General features: G+C 35.7%; 1 protein-coding gene across 2 annotated transcripts in view; it reads left to right on the forward strand.

Moving 5' to 3' along the window:
- Positions 1–18,673, forward strand: part of CCSER1 (coiled-coil serine rich protein 1) — a 623,183-nt gene that overhangs the window by 250,684 nt on the left and 353,826 nt on the right. For both annotated transcript variants that reach the window (XM_065736482.1, XM_065736483.1), the window contains exon 6: positions 8,933–9,143. In XM_065736482.1, the coding sequence (XP_065592554.1) occupies positions 8,933–9,143 (211 nt within the window). The remainder of the gene's footprint in view (positions 1–8,932; positions 9,144–18,673) is intronic.

Raw genomic sequence — 18,673 nt, forward strand, 5'->3', positions numbered from 1 at the left:
TCTAAATATTCTGATTATTTTTGTAAGAGTTATTTACAATCAAAAACAAAAACACAGGAAACCATTCTAGCTCAGTCTGAGAATTCTCCTGCAGGTGGGCTACTTGTACAGTATGATAAAACATTGTTTTCTCCTGTGGCACTGTGTGATTGAATATGTCATGTAAAAACAAAGCTATTAGGTTATTGTACACATTAATTATTGTTTTAATTTTGGTCTCTGAAGTCTTTGTTAAAAAAAAGTGTTCAGCATGTGCTTTTAGAGTGGATTATTTTCACTAATTAAAATTCCTGTGTGTGTATTGCAACCTGCCTTCTAAATGATACCTGCGTGTATGAATCCAAGCCCTCCTGTAGTTTGGAAGGACACTTGCAAGGAACTTACGTCCCAGAAGTCCCACATTTTACCGAGTTTTATCTTTGCATATAGTTGAGAATTTGTTTTTAATAAATTACTGGCTTACATGTCAGTGGCATTTTGCAAGTGGATGTGTTGAGCTGTACGGTATTCAGGGCAGAAGTGGAGGCTTTGGAAGGTACGTGGTTCCCGTCACCTGTGAAGCTCCCCATCTCTTACATAAGGTGGTAAATGCCTGGACAAATGTTATTTACTTGTACTTTGTTGCTTGGCACTCTCTACAGGCATTATCCAAATAGTAATTTCACTCTAAGTGATCTTTAATAGATTTTAGGCAGTTATTCTGAAAGAGTTTCTTTATTTCCTCTGTTTCTATGCTTTGCTGAGGATCAGTTTTGACTAGAATCCAAGAAGTTAATCCCATTTAGTTGTGTGAAATATACGTACTATTTACTAGTGTTCTACTCTGCCAGAAGCTGTTAATCATGGCACAACAGATTATGCATCATTGAAGGGTCTGAAGGAGACGTTTTGATATCTTTTCACTTGAGAACGCCAATTCTTTTTTTAACTTCTTTGTTAGAAGTTCAAAGACTTCCCCTTGATACTTCTAAACAATTAAATATGTAGGCACGTGCAGATAGTCACATATGCACAAGTATTCAACAGGCAAGGAAACACACTGTCAGGAATTGCATGAATTTTGTTAGCAAACTTCACGAATGCTAATATGCCAGTTGTTTAGTAATGAATTTTTCTTTTTGATTTGTTACTTATTTTTTAAGAGCCTTTTGAAGTCATTGTGGCTGTTTAGATGTTTGTCAGTGGAGATAGAACTTATGTAAACTGTTTATTTCGTAATGTTTCTTAAAAACCTTGCAAAAGAACTAAGCATTAAAAGCGCTGTAGTAGATTGTACTACTTCAAGAATGGAAGTTGACTATAATGCATGTTCTGGTGTTATTTATAGATAATAATGTCCCTAAATCTTAATAAATTTTTGCTTTTATTTCTCGATCTTAAAAAAGGATTTAACATAAAATCTATTTCAACAATTACATTATGTTCTGACTATTTTACATGGTAACATCAAGTAAATGGGAAGTATCCAGTGTTTCAAGTCAGTGGATATCAACTCTTTTCTACTCATTATTCTTAAAACTATTGTAGAGGGCTATGAGAAGTAGGAAGGATACATTTGTGTAATTGTATACTTTCAAGAACACTAAGGTCCCTTGTGTTGATTCCATTGAAGATAATAGAATACTTTCTCCACTCAGAAAGCTGTGTTCATTATGACTATTTTGGGGACCACGTTGAAACATAACATGCTAATAATTAAATCTAGGACTACTGCATGGAACTTCCTGAACCCACAGAGATTTTTATCTATATAGTTGTCATACCGGGCATTCCTTAAGTCAAGCAGAAAAGGTGGTGTGACATCTTGGTCGTCTTTCTTCTGATCCCCAGAGTTCACTGTTGATTCAGCTCTCCAGGCATAGGATTTTTGTTGTTGATGGAGGAATGTGTGTGACTTCAGCATTATAACCTATAGTGTGATTATTTATATCTCTCATCTGTTCTCAAGCACTGATGTAGTTTGAAGTCAGGGCAATTTTGTACCTGGACCCAATCCAGAAAGAGTTCCCTGAATCGCTCTCCTGGGCTGAAGTTGCTTCAGGGTTGGGATGCAAAAGCAAGCAAGCTGAATGGATGAAACTATACTATAATGCTTTGTGTATTTTAGTAAATGTCAATTAGACTCTTTATAACAGACTGTTAGGCATCTCTGTTTTAGCTTTCAAGTCAGACAGGACTCAAAGTGAGTGTCTTTGTTCTCTTTCTAAAGAATGAATAGAGTGACTTCTCGTACCTACTGGAAAATAGTTATTGTATCTAATATCCATTCCAATTTTCCAGATTATTTTAAGTAAATTTATTTGCCTTCTCAAGCTAGAAGTTATATGTTACATTTGCTGTTACTCAAAGCAAATTGTAAGCGTTTAAAGCAGAGAGCAAAGATGAGGGGAAACATTTTTATTTAGAAGGTGGCAATGACAGTGTAGGTGTACTTCTCTCCCTTTCCCAACATTGTAGAAATTCTCCTGGCACACTTGTATACCTGTCTTCTTTCACAACTAGATCAAACTTGTGCTATTCTCATCCCTGGTCAGCGGAGAGGGTTAGGTAAGGAACACATTTGGAGTGAGATTTGGAAACTGAGTAACTCTAGTTATGCTGGAACAGTGTCCAACCACAATTAGGTTTCTTTATGGAGATAGACTTATACTTGGTCCAGATAAAAGGCAAACTTGGTTTTGCTCCTTGCTGCTCCCCCGTTATCGCTAGAAATTAAATAAGCCCCACTAGTCTTTTCCAAACAGTTATTTGTGGTGCAGTATCTGATTGCTGCATTGCACTATATTATCTTATGTGTATCATATTTAAATTTAAATAATAGATTCCAGGAGGAAGAGAAGAACAGAGATCTCAAGTGTTATGTTTTTGTGTGCTAGATGTGGGAATGTAAACAGAGCTCTTGACTCCTGCAGCGGAAGAAAAGAAATGCTTGACGTGACCTTACATAAGCCATATTTTAGCAACAGCTGAAAAATTGGAAGCTTTTTTTTTTTTTTAATTTGATACCATATTTCATGATTGCCAAGTTCTAGCCTAAAGGAAATCTTTATGGCTGTGATATAAGCCTTTGAAACAGAAGGAATTATAATGGAAAAGGCTGTCAGTCTTCTAGCTTATAGAAGCACTAGCTATTACAGTTTGTGTGCACATTCATGTGTGGGTACATAGTTTGATAATGACAGATACTGAGTAGCTTTTTTCCAAAAGGCTGACCTTGAAAAGTCATAGCATCAGAGTACCAATAAATGATATATAGTTCTAAAAGCTGTAAAATGTCAGGCAACATGTACCTTATGACATAGTGCAGTTTAATTTTCTCGGTTGTCATCCCTTTAACTTTTGGAGCTTTATCTGTTAGAACAGAAGTAATATTGAGAAATCGGGTGAGGAGACTGGACAAGGTGAAGTGTAAAGATCTGATGCCATAAAATGCTAATATGGGTAATTAGCTAAGTGTCTACGTTTGGGTTATGAATTCATCTTCTCAGAATTGCAACCCATTTGTGGAACAGAGTGTGGAGTTTGGGAATTTTTATCCTTGTTTGGAGTTGTTAGATAGCTAAACATTCTCCAGCAAGTTACTTGATGTGTCTACTGTGATATTTAGACACATTCCTTCACAATTTTGTGCCTTGGTACTGCCTTCCCTTTTTCCAAAAAAATCTATTTATTTGAATTCTAAGCTTTTAGGATACAGCACATTTCTTATAAAGTTAGAATAGTAAAAAGTCACTCAGAGACTGAGATTCAGTTTGGGGTGACTGTAGGAACTGAAATGTAGCTCATTGTAGGAATGCTAGAGCGTGTTTCAACTCAGTTTTGAAAGTGTTTGAGGTAGGCAGCTTGTTTTCTGAAAGTCAGAAATAATTATTCCTGTGTGTATTATGTGATCACAAAATAGTAATTAGTGATTTCTTTTTGTTTAAGAGAATCCCTTTTAACTATTTGCTATTGGTGAGAAAAAACCTTTTGAGGTGAGAGAAAAAGTACAGATGGAAGGCTATTCAGATCTATATGAAAAATAATTTTAGGATCAATTCTGATACAACCTTTGTATTAAGCTTATAACATTTTCCTAATATAAAAGGATATATTTACTGATAGGCCACATTATGAACTAAAGAATTAAGTTATTTTGTTTTTTGCTGAAATATTTTTGAAGATGGAATGTATTGATATTTGTGTGTGTATGATTTTTATAACTGTACACACATACAACGTATATATATACACACGTGTGATGTTCAGTCATAAATACATAGTATTTCACACTCAGAATTGAAGACAAATTATTTAAGGCTTGCTCTGAGTTGCTACTTCAGAAGATGTGCCCTTAGGGAAGGGAAAAGTTATGTTCAGTTCTTCCAGTAAAGGCTGGATTCTGTTGCTTAGCTTGTAGAGCCTTCCTGATGCCTGTGGAGTTACATGTTCTCTATTCTGTTAAGCTGGTATCAAGAAGTGCAGACTCTGTGGGACTTAGGCTAACTCTGCTGTAGCAACATCTTGAGCATTGCTGATGAAAACTAAGAAGATTAAACTCCATGTAATCTGGGGATCTTTACGTAAGTGAAGTCTAAATTACCATAAGCTCTTCAAAACATTGATTTGTGGATCAGTAAGAAGGGAAAAATAACTAAAACTAGCTCAAGTTGCAAATCTGTGGGTCTTTTTCTTTTACAGTAAAAACCTTTTAAAGATGCCTTGGAACAAGAAACTATTCTTGTTTTACCTTCTTAAGGGAAAGCAGCTTTGTAGCATAGTCATATCTGTTCCTCAGTTAACACACAGTTACACTGGATTTATAGAGGCTATTAAAATGCTAAGAGTCACTGACTGATTATTTTAATGCTCTCTCACTATTTCGTTAAAGATTACTTTTGAAATTGAACTGCTTTCTCTTGGTGGCATTGCCATTTTACGAAATGTGGATATTGTGGCTTATGATATTTTTATGCATTTGAAAGAAATACATATATTTATGGTATTTAGTTGGTATGCACAGATGAAATAGAAACTAGGCAGTAAGCTCAAAATGCCACCAAGTTGCACAGGTCTTCACTTAAATTTACAAAATTGTAAGATTTTCTTTGGCTTTTGAGATCTTATGATTACATTAATTGCATTGACATTAAGCTTGCTTTTCTCAGTTACCAGTAGTGGTCCTCTTAGTCGTAACATGCAGCTGTACAGTGTTTCCCAGGCTTCAAGTTTACTCCGCATGAGCAGTATGATTTATGCTATTATCCTGTGGTGGTGTTCTAGGGGCCTAGGCAGAGTTTTAAGTACAACCTCTGTCAGACTTTCATCTTCATCAAACAGCAAATTTGAATCACTTGTTATCTGGAAGGAAATTGAGAGTAGCTTCCTCTCAGCCTTCCCAGTTGTAATTTGCCACTCGACCCACAGTTTGTATCAGACTTTTCTGAAGAAAGCTGGCTTTTGTCTTGCCCAGGAGTCTGGCTGGATTTCAAACCTCAAGGCAAAGTACTCCACAGCCATGCTGATTCATCTGAAATGACACGTATGTGGGATCATTCTTTGGGGCCCTTCAACACCAATAACATCCACTCTAACTCTACTTGCAATCAAACCATGCCAGGGAATCATTGAAAGAGCAATAACTGGGTTGAGCCAAGACATTTCAGATTCGCTTTAATGCTGACAGGACTGTGGACTTCTGCTGCCTGATAACATTTTGTGGTACAGTTGGAATAACTACTGGAGGCCTCTTCTCCAGCCTCAGAAGCACAGGTGTTTTATGAGCAAGCTGGAATTAACCCCACTTCCTGCTCCACAGCATCATGGTGAGGGTTCATCCTCAATGAGTGGCTGGCCCAGGCCTGGGTTCATAACGAGCACACACCAATAAGCAAATACTGGCTCAGAACAATTTGTCTTTACTCACTACAGCCCAGGCAAGCCATAAGGTTGGTCACTCATGAAAGGGAAACTTCTAATTTTAGCATTTTTTTTTCCTGATGTTGCTTTGAGATGAATTGCAGTGGATTACCATAGTAATAGACCACCTGGACATTGTTAATGAGGAATTTGATGAAATATCAGTTCTAAAATGAATTTTAGACGAGCTTTTTCCTGAAGCAAGTAAGAAGAGCTGTATCGGATTGTGATTTTCTGTCAGAGATGAGTTGTAATTCATTCAGGTGGTTGAGAGGTCCATGTCACGAGCACTCACTGTGTGCCAGCTCTGAGCATCCATTTCTCATTGGCAGCTGAATTAGATTTTAAACGTAGGGCTATGGGTGGTGATGTCTTACTATGGCACTTTCCATATTTAAGCTCTGCACTTGAAAAGGCAGTCACTGTGTGTTGAGCAGTGTGATATCACCATGTTGTCCAATGAAGTCATTGGAAGTATTTTCTTCAATTAAAATTAAGGCTTGCTGAATTTCAAGGTTTATGGTTTATGCCGAAAGATTGCGTTGCTGTCATGTAGAAAGGGATGATAGTTCTCCAAGAGCACTGTGGGTTTCTCTAGTCACATGGGAAACGGGGTATTGCTGTTGATGCCAGGTTCTTCTTAAAATGCACTGCAATAGACTTCTTCGTGAAGAGGTTTTAGTGGGTCTAACCATGTGAAGATGCAAAATAATATAAACAATATTCCATCTCTTATTTTGCAAGCATTGGATGGGGAAAAAGAGGACTTTGTTATTTTGCATTGTTCACATATTGTACTCTAAATTTGTGTCATAAATTGTCTAAATTGGTGTCATAAATTTTACTCAATTGTAGATATCAAGTTTGAAAACGGCTTTTTTAATGTATATATAAACCCTTAAGGGTGGCTTATATTGTGAAACTTCAGTTAAGAGATGCTTTTTCTTTGTGTGATTTGTACCTGAGGCTTCTTTAAATAAAGGCTATGAATCAGTAATATATTAATATCCCGCTGTCAACTTCACCTTTACCATCTGCTTCGGATGATTATTTTAAAAGACAAAATATTCAACACATTTGTTTAAGTATATTTTAAAAATTAAAATCCTGTTATTTAATTTTTGTATCAGAGTTTTGAAAACTTTAGATTAGAATTTTTTTCCATGGTCTGTCAGGGCAAACTATCTATGTTCTTTTTTTTGGTTAGTTTCTTAAAAAATTGTCCCTAATGCACATTACATAGCTTGCAAAATATGTGTTTTAAAAAATCTATAAAATAATTCTGGTAGTATTTTTTTTCTGTTGGTTGGCATGGTATTAGGAATTATTTGTTATGAGAGATCATGTTAATCCCTTTTTGCATGTGGTTATTATGAAAACAGAGTTCACTTGAAAGATATTGGAGTTAAACATGTTTGTTCTTCCAGAGGATGCCAGCACTTAAATGTCAGAACCCATTTTGTTGCATAAAAATTCAAACGGAACAGAAAATTCCAAGTGTACATTAAATGAATAATAATTGTCCTTTTCCTTCATTATGTGTGTTAATATATTTAGTTATAAGGAATTAATTTAGTACAGGAGTCCTGCATTACTGTTATACCTCTTCTGTAACTCACTAGTATTTAATATAATGTCATTGTGGAGTGTAGCCACTTTCTCAGGTTTATTCCCTGTTGAGATTTGTCCTTTTTCCTACTGCTCAAAAATAAAATTAGTGCAACATTGAAGTTGTGGTTACTTTCATGCCAGAAAAATCCTTAGTCATGTTAATTGCTTTCTGTTCAATCAAGATGTAAAGTAATCTCTTTTTAAATTTTTTGCTACTGTATTGTTAAACTTTTGCCTAATTCTGTCTGGCTTTGGCTGATTGAATCTGTGACCTGTAGATCACGGAGTGACACAGGAGGTGGGGAACCTCTGCAGGTCTCAGCTGAAAGCACGTCCAATTAGGGCAGGTTTACTCAGGGCTCTGTCCCATTATGTTAGGAATATCTTTAAGGATGGACGTCTCATAGTTTCTTTGATTTCCTGTTCCTGTGTTTGGTAGCCTTCGTGGCAATAAGTGAGTAAATAATATTATCCCCGATTAATTTCCTGTATTCTGACTTGCATTTTTTCCTTTTCATCCTTTTACTGTGCAACCCCAAAGATTGTCTGGTCCCATCATATCTGAACCCTCTCACTGTGGATGTTGCTTCATGCAGTGAGACTCCCTTCTCTCTGGAAATCTGAGCAGCCTTTCAGCCTTCTCTCATGATTTGCGTGCTCCAGTACCTTGTTGGTCTTGTTGATCTCTGCTAGACAATCTTCAGCATGGCAGAGTCCGTCACATGCTCTGATACTGAAGGAAGATAGTATGTATGCAAAACAGAATTTCAGGTGTAAAAAGCGAATTAGTGGTATTCCTTAACTTCTAAATCTTTCAAAATCTTTCTGTTGTTTTTAGTGGATTCTCAGCTACAGCTTAATGTTGTTTTGTTTTGTGTTCTGCTTAAATAGCTTCAGTGGTAACTAAACTTCTGAGAGAGTACAGATTAATTAAATTTCAAATTCCAGTTTAAAGAATAATATGTTCATTTTATATCATTGTGCCAGCTTAGAAAAGAGTATTTTCTTTATCGATTTTCCTTTCTTTCTGAGTTTCTAAGTCAAAGCATATGGAAGGATGTGATTTAGCTTTTCAAAGTGCGTACAAATTAGGTGATTATTCATTTTTTCATAAAGCAGAACTGAAAAATAATAGTCAGAGCAGCTTTGCCCATAGGATATTTTGTTTCAAAATGTCTTCCTTCTGAAGAGCTTGGGACGGCATGGTCTTAATTCCTGTAGAAAGCAGTGAATTTTTAAATTCATATTTTATTGTGAACACCGCATGGCCTTATGTATATTATAAAGGCCATTCATGCCAGCAGGCTCCAAAAGTGAATACGTAATGTGTCTTTTAACATGATTTCTGTTAATGCACAACAGTTGCTCTGTTCTTTAGCTTCATTCTCATTTCAGTGTTGATCTTTCTGTTTTCTCTTTTAAGGAACCTCTCTTTGAAACTGTCGAAGGAGGTAGAACAAGGAGAAACCAGATACCCCCGTATTAGCCAGCTGGCTGGCAGCCCGTCTGTGGAGTGGCCTTTCACTGGTCTGGAAGAAGGTGGAGGCATTGAATCTTTGCCCTTCAGACTGATGCTGCAAGATTGCACAGCCGTAAAGACATTGCTACTGAAAATGAAGAGGGTTCTTCAGGAGGTAATTGCCAACTCATTTGTTAAATTAATAGCTTTCTGCATTAATGAGCTAAGCAGCAGAGGAAGGTCAGAATAGTTTATGAACTCAATGTCTCATAATATGTTTTGAATATATGGAATTGATGCAGAAATATAAATAGCCCTGCCCCAAAGTGGCTAAAGTCAGAAAGTTTGTACAACAGCAGAGTTTAACAGATGCTGCCATCTTGGTGTGCAGAGAATAAAGCTGCTCTGGAGCTTTCACCTCGAAGATGGTGGATAGGGAAAAAAAAAAAAGAAAAGAAAAAAAACAAGTTTGTCTTCCTCTCTAACGTTGGGGCTTTACAGTTTTTTTACTGCATTTGTTTATCAGCATGTAGTCACATGCAACTTAGTAGAGGAAAGATGCAAAAGGAAAAACATTTTCACGGAAGAAGTACTAGAACTAAGAGGTTCCTATCTTGTGTTTGTAAATGGCAGATTAAATCAGATTTCTTAGTTCATTATATCTATTTTAAGAGTGTTGACTTCTCCTGTCCCACTACCTTTTTCCGTCTCCCATCTGGACTGCTGGTATTGCTTTGAAAATCTCCATTTGCATTGCTTAGGATTTTTTGGATAAATCAAATAATTTTTGTAGGTTTTTTTTTTTTCAATTTCCAGCTGTGAAAATTTGACTGAGATAAGTTGATGACAAGTTTGCATCTTGATGTCAGTGCTCTAGAGCATGCTTGTTCTTTGATATCTACAAAAATGTTTGGTTTTTTTTTTTCCTGATATAGACACCTCTGTCACAGACTTGTAGAATTACTTAGATTCAGAAGATTCTATGGAGATGCAAACCCTCTGCTCAAAGCAAGGCTGCCTCAGAATAGGTTGCTCAGAGCCCTTGCCCATTTTACTCTTTGGTATGTTAATGGGGGTACATTAATGGGGCTTCCACAGCCTTCTGGGGCAACCATGCCAATATTTAACAGCATCATTGCAAGCTTGTTACTTTAGATATATTCAGAATTTCCATTGATGCAATTTCATAATATGAAGAAGTGATATTTGCCTGTGACACTTAAATAAGGCTTTGTTAAGTTTCCCTTTTTTTTTTTTTTTTTTTTACTGCTTTCTAATCATCCGTATCTAAGGTCAACCAAGTTTTCTCCTGTCTGAGAAGGATTATCAGCAGTTTAGCTATGGTAGTTGTCCATTAGTCCTTCTAAATTTGTGGGTGCTGAAACTTATGCCATTCAGTTACCCTCACTTCACAGGGAACTTGATGCTCTTAAGCTTCTCAGTGGACCTCTGTTTTGCTGAAAATAGAACTGAAATAATTCTCAATCAGTTCTTGCTCATTGTACGTACGGATATAGAGCGGATTTAAAAGTTCCTGTCCACTGAGCAGGATTTGTAACCACATTAAAAATGCAAATAAATATTAAGGATTTTAATATTAGAAGACATACCAGTTTTACTTCATCTGGTTGCATAGATAACTTACAAGTTCCATTACATTTGTGTGTGACTGTACTCAGATTTTCCATATGTCAATATGTTGTGTTTTCTAAAATTTCATATTTAAAAGCATTCATCGTGTGATTTTCGCAAAAGGAACTAAAAGTATTTAATCTAACTGTGTTACGGACACCATCTTACATAGCTCTTACTGATTTTTATTAATTTTTTCTTATTTATAGAATCTATCACTTCTTCACTTCTTCCTTTTTGTCATATAATTTGTCTTCCCAATGCGTCTCGCCTTCCTTATGAAATCACAACAGCCTTTGACTAATTCTTCAGTAGGATATTGTGTATATGCAGTGCATATATAATAAATACATGCTGTAATTCACCTCCCTATGTTTTTTTCCAGCACTATTGAGGTGGTGAATAACAATTTTTAGGTAGAATATCTTATTTATAGTACAGATTGTTCCAGTACACAGCTGAAGCAAAATCTGATTTGGTTAGAAAGAAAGAATCAGTCTGCTGATTGTATAAAACTCATGTTGCTGCCTTGATTAGTTATTTGTATCTTGGTTGTTTTTCTTAGTGCTTTTAAAAATAAATGAATAAATAATGGATTTCTTCTGTTATAACAGTGATAGCTACATAGCAATATAATAGCAGAAATGATATGGAGAATGTTGTAAAATAGTGTCATTGCTCAGATTTCATATCTACATAGAAAAGTTAGCAAACCTGTTCACTCTACAGTGGGCATCACCCATGTTATAATTGTAGGTTGAGCAGTAACAAAAAATTCACCGAAAAATCTTTAAAACACAAACATTTTAGGAAATGATTCAAAAATTGAATATGGTTTAGAAGAATGTAGTTAGCCTTGTTTGAATGGTGTAAGCAACTAAAGTAGAAATGACTTAGAAAAGTGTAAAAAAATAAAAATAAAAATTGGTATTGGAGTGACACAACTGTATTATCTTCAGAAATACAGACATTTACATATTTATGTTACTTTTAAATTATTAGTGAAAGATTCTGAGAAAATATAATTCCATCAAATTGAAACATTTTATGGGAGAACCTGACAAATAATTCATCTGAGCATATGTGGCAAGTAGTTTCCATGGAGAAGGCATCTTACTTCCATTCAAAGTAGATGTAATTTCTTTTTCAATGATGCACTTCCACCCCACCCAGTACTATAAATCAAACTCAGTGCATTGCAGGATGAAAATGCAGAAAGGGAGTTTTGTTCCTTTTCTTTGAATTGTCATCTATTTTTAGTCTTAAGAGAACATAATCTCTGGCAGGTTTATACAGTAAAGAAAATAAATATTTTACACCTGTAATAGAAAAAAAATATTATTTTTAAAATTAATTTTAATCCACTTTTAAAAAATATAAAAATCATACAGTCTACATGAGAATAACTGCAAGTTATCAGAAGAAAAGCTGCTGTTTTTCTCTTTTACTGATGATGTTATCTGTAGAAGAACAAATTACAATAGTGTACGCCTCTTTATTAAACAATAACATTTTAACAGTTAAAACATTAGCCCTGATATTCCATACAATTCTTTTAGGGCACTACACACCACTTCTGAGAACCATTTTAATTATGATCTGACAAAACGTAGCACTAGTTAGAAAAATATATCGTTATTTTGTTCTTGCAGTTGCTTGTAATTAAGGAATCAGTATATAAAAGCTGCATGCAATATTTTTTGTACTGTGTTGCACATTTATAAAGCAGTAAGTGTAGCTTGTTATTTGTCTTATTTTGAGAAGGGGAATGGAAGACATGGCAGTAACTTGCAAGTTAAGAATGTTATTAGATAATATATTTAGTAAAAGACTAATGAATGATTGTTTGATTAGAAGGATTAATTACAAATTCACTTTCAGTGAAGAAGCCCTGAAAATGTCAACTTATAATTCTCTCTAGCTTTGTCTATGTAAGTCTCGTGATTTGAGAAGTTTACTGAACAAAGTTGAAGGTAGTCTGGAGAGCCAGGACACGAGGTAACTCAGTGATGCAGCAGAAATCTGTCAAGGAAGTATTTCTGAATCCATTTAGCAGCTTTATTATGGATGTTCTATTACTGACAGTGAATTCTGTAATAAACATGATAGCAAAGACCTATGACTTGCAAGGTTAAGAAAGTATTTTGAATAAGCATTGCCAGGGATAAGCAACACATGCAGCTTGATGGAAGTGATTTCAACAAACAAGACAACACAGGCTGTCATGCAACCCATCTGTGATATACCAGTTTTTCTGTCTCCCTTTTCTCTCCATCTCAGTTTACTGAACTATTTTTGTTTGCTTGTGTGTTTGTTTTTGTCCTCAAGGTGTCTACTCTTTGCTGACCTTTTCTCAGCAACGAGTCTCCACATACAAAAAATTGATAGATGTCCTCCCTTTAGGAATGGATCATTTACTTTCTGACTTCAGATGGGCTTCTTTGCTTTGAACTGGCTTCTGACTCGAGACTCTCTGCCTGCTCTCCTCCATATGCTGTGCTGTGCTTTCTACGTTTTATTACATTTCAAACTATAAATTGATTGCATATTATCAGTCAGCGTCCAAAAATAAGAGTGTAGGTTCTTTGTTAGTTATTGCTATTAACACTAATAAATATAGTATTATGTATCTATAATAACTGTCCCAAACTACTTAGGTTTCTCTAAAAGTAATGTTTCCTATTTATTTCCATGGAAACTACAAGAGATACAAGGAGAACAATAATGCTATTTGATTATCAAGTTCACAGCTACAAAACACTATTCTTTCAGCACAGTTGCTACCAGCAGCTATGCATTTTTGCCAGCAGTGAACCTGCATGCTGTGCTCCTAACTATCTGCACCAGTGGAGGTGACCTGCTGTCACCGTTGCTCAGATGTACCACAGACCAACTCATTATTCTGACATCCACTGTTTGGTCTCCATAAAAGGTCAGCAAGCATCAATGAATGGTGATGGGTGCCGTTTTTTCCTGTATGGAGGCATTCAGTTCCACACCTTTGCTTCATGTGTACTTCCGTATCAGGCACCAGGCTGTCAGACCATCTCTCTGCTGCTGTCTGTCACACGGCTACAAAATAGAATGTAATGTTGGTGGGAAGGTTCAACCTCCACTGCTGCATGGCTAACACCTGCCTCTGATGTCACAGGCCAAAATAACGAAGTAGGAGGCATTACTTTTGGAGCATCCCTCATATATATATTTTCTATCTCAAATTAAACTCTGGTTATTTCACTCTATTACTGTTTAATGGTTTGAGCAATAGCTAACAGAGAGAATATGTAATGGCTTGGCCTTTCTTGAGATCATTGATAAAAGATTTCAGGCAGAGATGTGAAAATAACTAATTGCAGGTTTGTGCTTGGTGGGAAAGGGTCTTCATGCTGAAATCAAGGTGTCAAAAAAATATGGCTGTTTTGGGAAGGAATCAATTTACTCAGTGATAGTGAATTGCCACTCAAAGTTTATATCTTAAGTGCATTGATTAATTCGGGCTGAAACTCAATGTCCCAGCTTAAAGAAAACTTGCCATTGTTTAGGCTTGTTCCTGCATATCACATGTTCCCTATATGCTTTATGATATACATATTTATGAGGGTATCAAAACTGGCCGTATTGGCTGCTAATATTGAAAATTAAGGTACTTTGTCAGTGTGTTTGTGCAATTTTGAAGGTAAATTACTCAGTGCTGTGCCCAGACTTCTTTCATAGCTTTGCAAAACACTATGCAGGCCATGGAGCTTTAGAAACTGGAGCTAATTGCTGCCATTAGCAACAGGAATAAGTCACTCTGGGCATATATTTCATTCTGTGTTATACTAATTAATCATTTGTTTTACTGCGGGAAATTGCAGCTGTCTGTGGCTATCATTAAAATGTAATGTGTCCAATGTAGTGCTTTTAGATTGTGTATGAAAAATTAGAAGTTAGGAAAATTATGTTAGAATCACTGTGAGAGGCTACAACACTTACCTGAGATTTGGGGGACAAAGTCAAACTGCTCAGTCTACAATTAGCCTGTCAGATATCAGCAGCTACATGACTTCTTCCTGTGTATCTTTGACCTCATCAGTGAAATAAGGATAATTATAGAGTCCTTTTTTATGCTGCAATTGCAGTCTACTAATGGAAAATAGTAAAAGATAGTTGAGAGTTGTTTGCAGTATTTCGCAGTCTGATTACTAGGAAACGTAGAATAGGCCTTGGTCGATTTATTTATTTAATTATTTTGAGGGCATTACAGTATTTTCTGCAGCCCACTATGAAATATATTGTGTTTACTGATATTATTTGTTAGCCACTTTGGGAGCAATTGCAAATTTAATAAACTATAAAGTACTGCAGATTTTCTTCGATTCAATAAGTCTGTAATTAACCAGTGTAGCATTACTGATGTTTTCAACAATTGCACTAAATGCAGTCCCTTTTATCAAGTAATTAATGCTGGAAATTATTAATCCCTTCATTTCATGGTTTGTAGACATTGCATATACCCATATATTTAAATATCTAATAACAGAAATGTATTAAATTAAGTAACGATTTAACTTTATCATATTAAATGACTTTTTAACTTGCAAATATCTGCTGATATAACCTTGTCCAGCCTCTTGAAAAAGAGAGAGCTGAAGCAGCAGTATATTCTACAATCCTACCTTGGGGTAGCTGGTGATAGTGGAAGCCAGCGGATATAATTGGGTGTTCTCTTTGTCAGTGGATGTGTTTTATTCTAAGATAAACCATTAGAAGTTATTTAATATTAACAAACACAGACAGTGTTAGTTATTTTGCTAGATGTTCTTCAAGTATTTTGTAGGGTACCTGCTTTAGCAGGGGGTTGGACTTGGTGATCCCTTAAAGTTCTTTCCAACCCCTGTAAGTCTGTGATTATTTGATAGCACAAGTAAACGAGCACAGAATTTTTTTTCTGCCTATTTTTTTTATATTTATAAATATTTTATATTTATGTCTGCTGAATACAACATAGATAGTACTCTGAAATAGGTGATAATATTGTAATTCCAGTGCTATTCATATAGTTTGTTTCTTAGTTGAATAATTTTAGTTCAGATATTTAAAAAAATGCTAGAGGACCAGAATACTGTTTCGGTGCAAGTAATACTGATTTCAGTGTGTGCAAGGTTGAAAATGTCTTGAAGTTGTTAACCACTGTGTGATGGTATTTGGGAAAATTATTTACTTGTCAAATCAGGGTATTTTTTTCCCTGATTTGTTTAGGAGGCCTTGTGATAGAGATTGAGCAATTTTATGAAGAGGTGAAGGTTGAAAGATAAATATTTATGTTCCATATGACTGTATGTGTTTTATGGAGAGTGCTTCTGACTGTGTTCATTTGGTGAGTCTAGTGAGCGTTAGGCTACGGGCAGGAACTGGCATGCAGCTCTGGAGCCCCGTGGGGTCGCACTAGTTTCAGCTGTATGAAATTATACTCTGAAGTGATCCAACTTGGTTGCAAATTCATGCTCAAACGTTATGAAATTCTTTTGTGGGCCACATTCAGAGTGCTTTTCAACTACACTTAAGACCAGTTTCAAATGAATATATTTGAGTATTTAATATACATATAAAATCATTATATAACAACAAACATAACTGCTTTTCCCTATCTATGTACTGGTTGTTCCACTGCTTACCTAGTGGCTTAATCTTTGTAGGTTACTTTTGCCTATGTCATGCAGCCTTATTGGAGTCTAAAAGGAGATTGACTATGAAGTACCTTGTTCTTGCACACATACAGATCATATTGATGCACTTTTACTCTGCGTGTTTAGCAGGCAAGTGAATAGCTTCTTTCTTGGATTTTAACATTAAATATCTCCTGTGAGTCCCCAGACAAAATGTTTTCATACGACACTATGATGAGCTTCAGGTAAGCATTAATTTGCATAGTGCACTTGTAGGGTGGGAAACAAAAATGAATAATTCTGAATGGTATTGTCAGTGAAGATATTTGATAGATGGTGTCATTTAGAAAGATTATCAAGATGGCAAATAGACAATCGATAATAAGGGAAATGCTCACCCATTTCCTAAGATAGAAGCTCACAGGGGAAAACTCCCCAGAATAGGGAAGAGACCCCTCCCCAGTGATGGTTAACCTTTAAATGGAGTCTAGGAGAGGTGGAGTCAGACTCTACCCCTTCTGGTCACACAGGTGAATTGCACTCAGTGCTTTCCTCAGGTTATCAATCAGTGGTTCAGGCCATGATTCAACAGTTCCCATACAACACTGTACCAGCATCCTCAATTTGCAAGACTTAACAGCACTATATAGAGTGCTGACAAATAGCAATGCCATTAATATATAATTTTACCATATCAGCAGTTCTGTGCAATTTGTGATGAACTTGTGGCTGAAGGCTGTAATGTTATAAAAATAAGAAAAATAAAATAGTCGTTTTCCCATTTAGTACTTGAGTGTGATCAATTGCTGTGGGTCAGTCAGCTGAATCTCTTCTGACCCTCCATGGCAGTGTAGCTGATGACACCAGTTATATTTTCTGATGCGTCTGCAAATACTCAAATGTGCATTGCCTGATAACGAGCATGCAATGAAAGCAATTCAGAATGTGTGCACTATAAACTGATTATATTCAATCATTAGAAAGAACTTGACTTATTTTGAGGTAAACAACACATTTAGTACAGGTTTTAGAGTTTGCAGTATAAAAACAATGCTCAGAGATCTAACAAGGTTTCCAGTGAGTTCCCCATTTGTACCCAATATGGACAATTATTTAATTTCCTGCAAATTACTGTTGTAATAAAAAAAAAACCAAACATGAAAATGAGAAATGGAACTTATATGAAAATAACAATTTATCAAAGAGCTTTTCCAAAGAAGCATTTATTATGAGATGGTGCCATTAGCTGAAGTCCAGTAGATTAAAACCAAAAAGATTTTCCTAGTTGAAACAGCTTGCCAACTTCTGAAGTTTCTCTAAGAAATTTTCTTCCTCAAAGTAAGTTTCAGAGACCTCCTGACATAGAAAAATAATTGATATTAGGCAACTGCTGCCCTAAACAAATGTACAAGAAAAACAGAAATGTGTTAGAGAAAGAGGTAGGCCTGTTTTTTAGGGAACAGACTGCCAACTGTGAATGTAGCTACCCATTTAAATATTTGTGTTTGTAGCATATAGATGCTTTGGCAGAATTTAAATTTAATCTCTTAATTAATTATGCCTTAAGCTCGATAAGCCCAAGTTTTTGAAACAAGCCCTAGTGTAATTTCAGGAGAAATTCTCACAGTTCACAGCATGGATTTTTGGCATTGTTCTGTGCTGCAGATTTATTTCATGTTTTCTTTATGCAGTGCATATCTTCATTTTTCAGCCCGGGTTATTAGAACAGTACTTATCATTTTCATAGATGAATAAATAAAATATATAAGAACTATTGGTCTGCCATGCTTACATGAATTTGCAATTTAGATCGTGATGGTAGCGAGGATTCTTTGCAGTTTGGCTTGACTTCATTTCATGACGATGAAATGTTACACAATGATACTTAGTGAGAGAAACCTTTATAGGAAGAGGGTTTAGCAATTGCATGTCAGGGACATGTCATATACATGTTTTTGTAATTGTCCATGTAGAAACACGTAGTATATAGAAAGAGGAGGTGCATGTTGCCAACAGTCTGTATTTCTCCTTTGTAGGTCTAAATGCAGTTCTCTTTCTGTGGTCAAAGCTGCATCTGGATGTGAAATAGCATAGGTGTCTGGTTAATTACACTAGTACTTGGTGCCTTCTCAGAAAGATAATCTTTTCATCTTTCTTCTTCCACCGGTTTTCACATTTATTGTAAGTCTGCCTTGCTGAAACAGTCATCTGTGAGACTGAATGCTCACTGATGAAGAATGCATGGTTAGCTTGTGCTTAAGGTTGTTATTTTTTAAATTAAATTGAAAACTTTCCTCTGTTCTCATGCCTGCACTCAATGATTTTGGGGATCTGTCAGGTAAAGGCATGCTTTGTGAAGATAACCTGTCTAGAAACAAAGATATGCTCAAAAATAACTGACCTTAGCTCAGTAGAAACTGATCGT

Source organism: Cyrtonyx montezumae, unplaced genomic scaffold (assembly GCF_038088225.1).
Source record: "Cyrtonyx montezumae isolate F1298 unplaced genomic scaffold, pur_monq_1.0 scaffold_2, whole genome shotgun sequence".
In the NCBI taxonomy this organism is placed as follows: domain Eukaryota; kingdom Metazoa; phylum Chordata; class Aves; order Galliformes; family Odontophoridae; genus Cyrtonyx; species Cyrtonyx montezumae.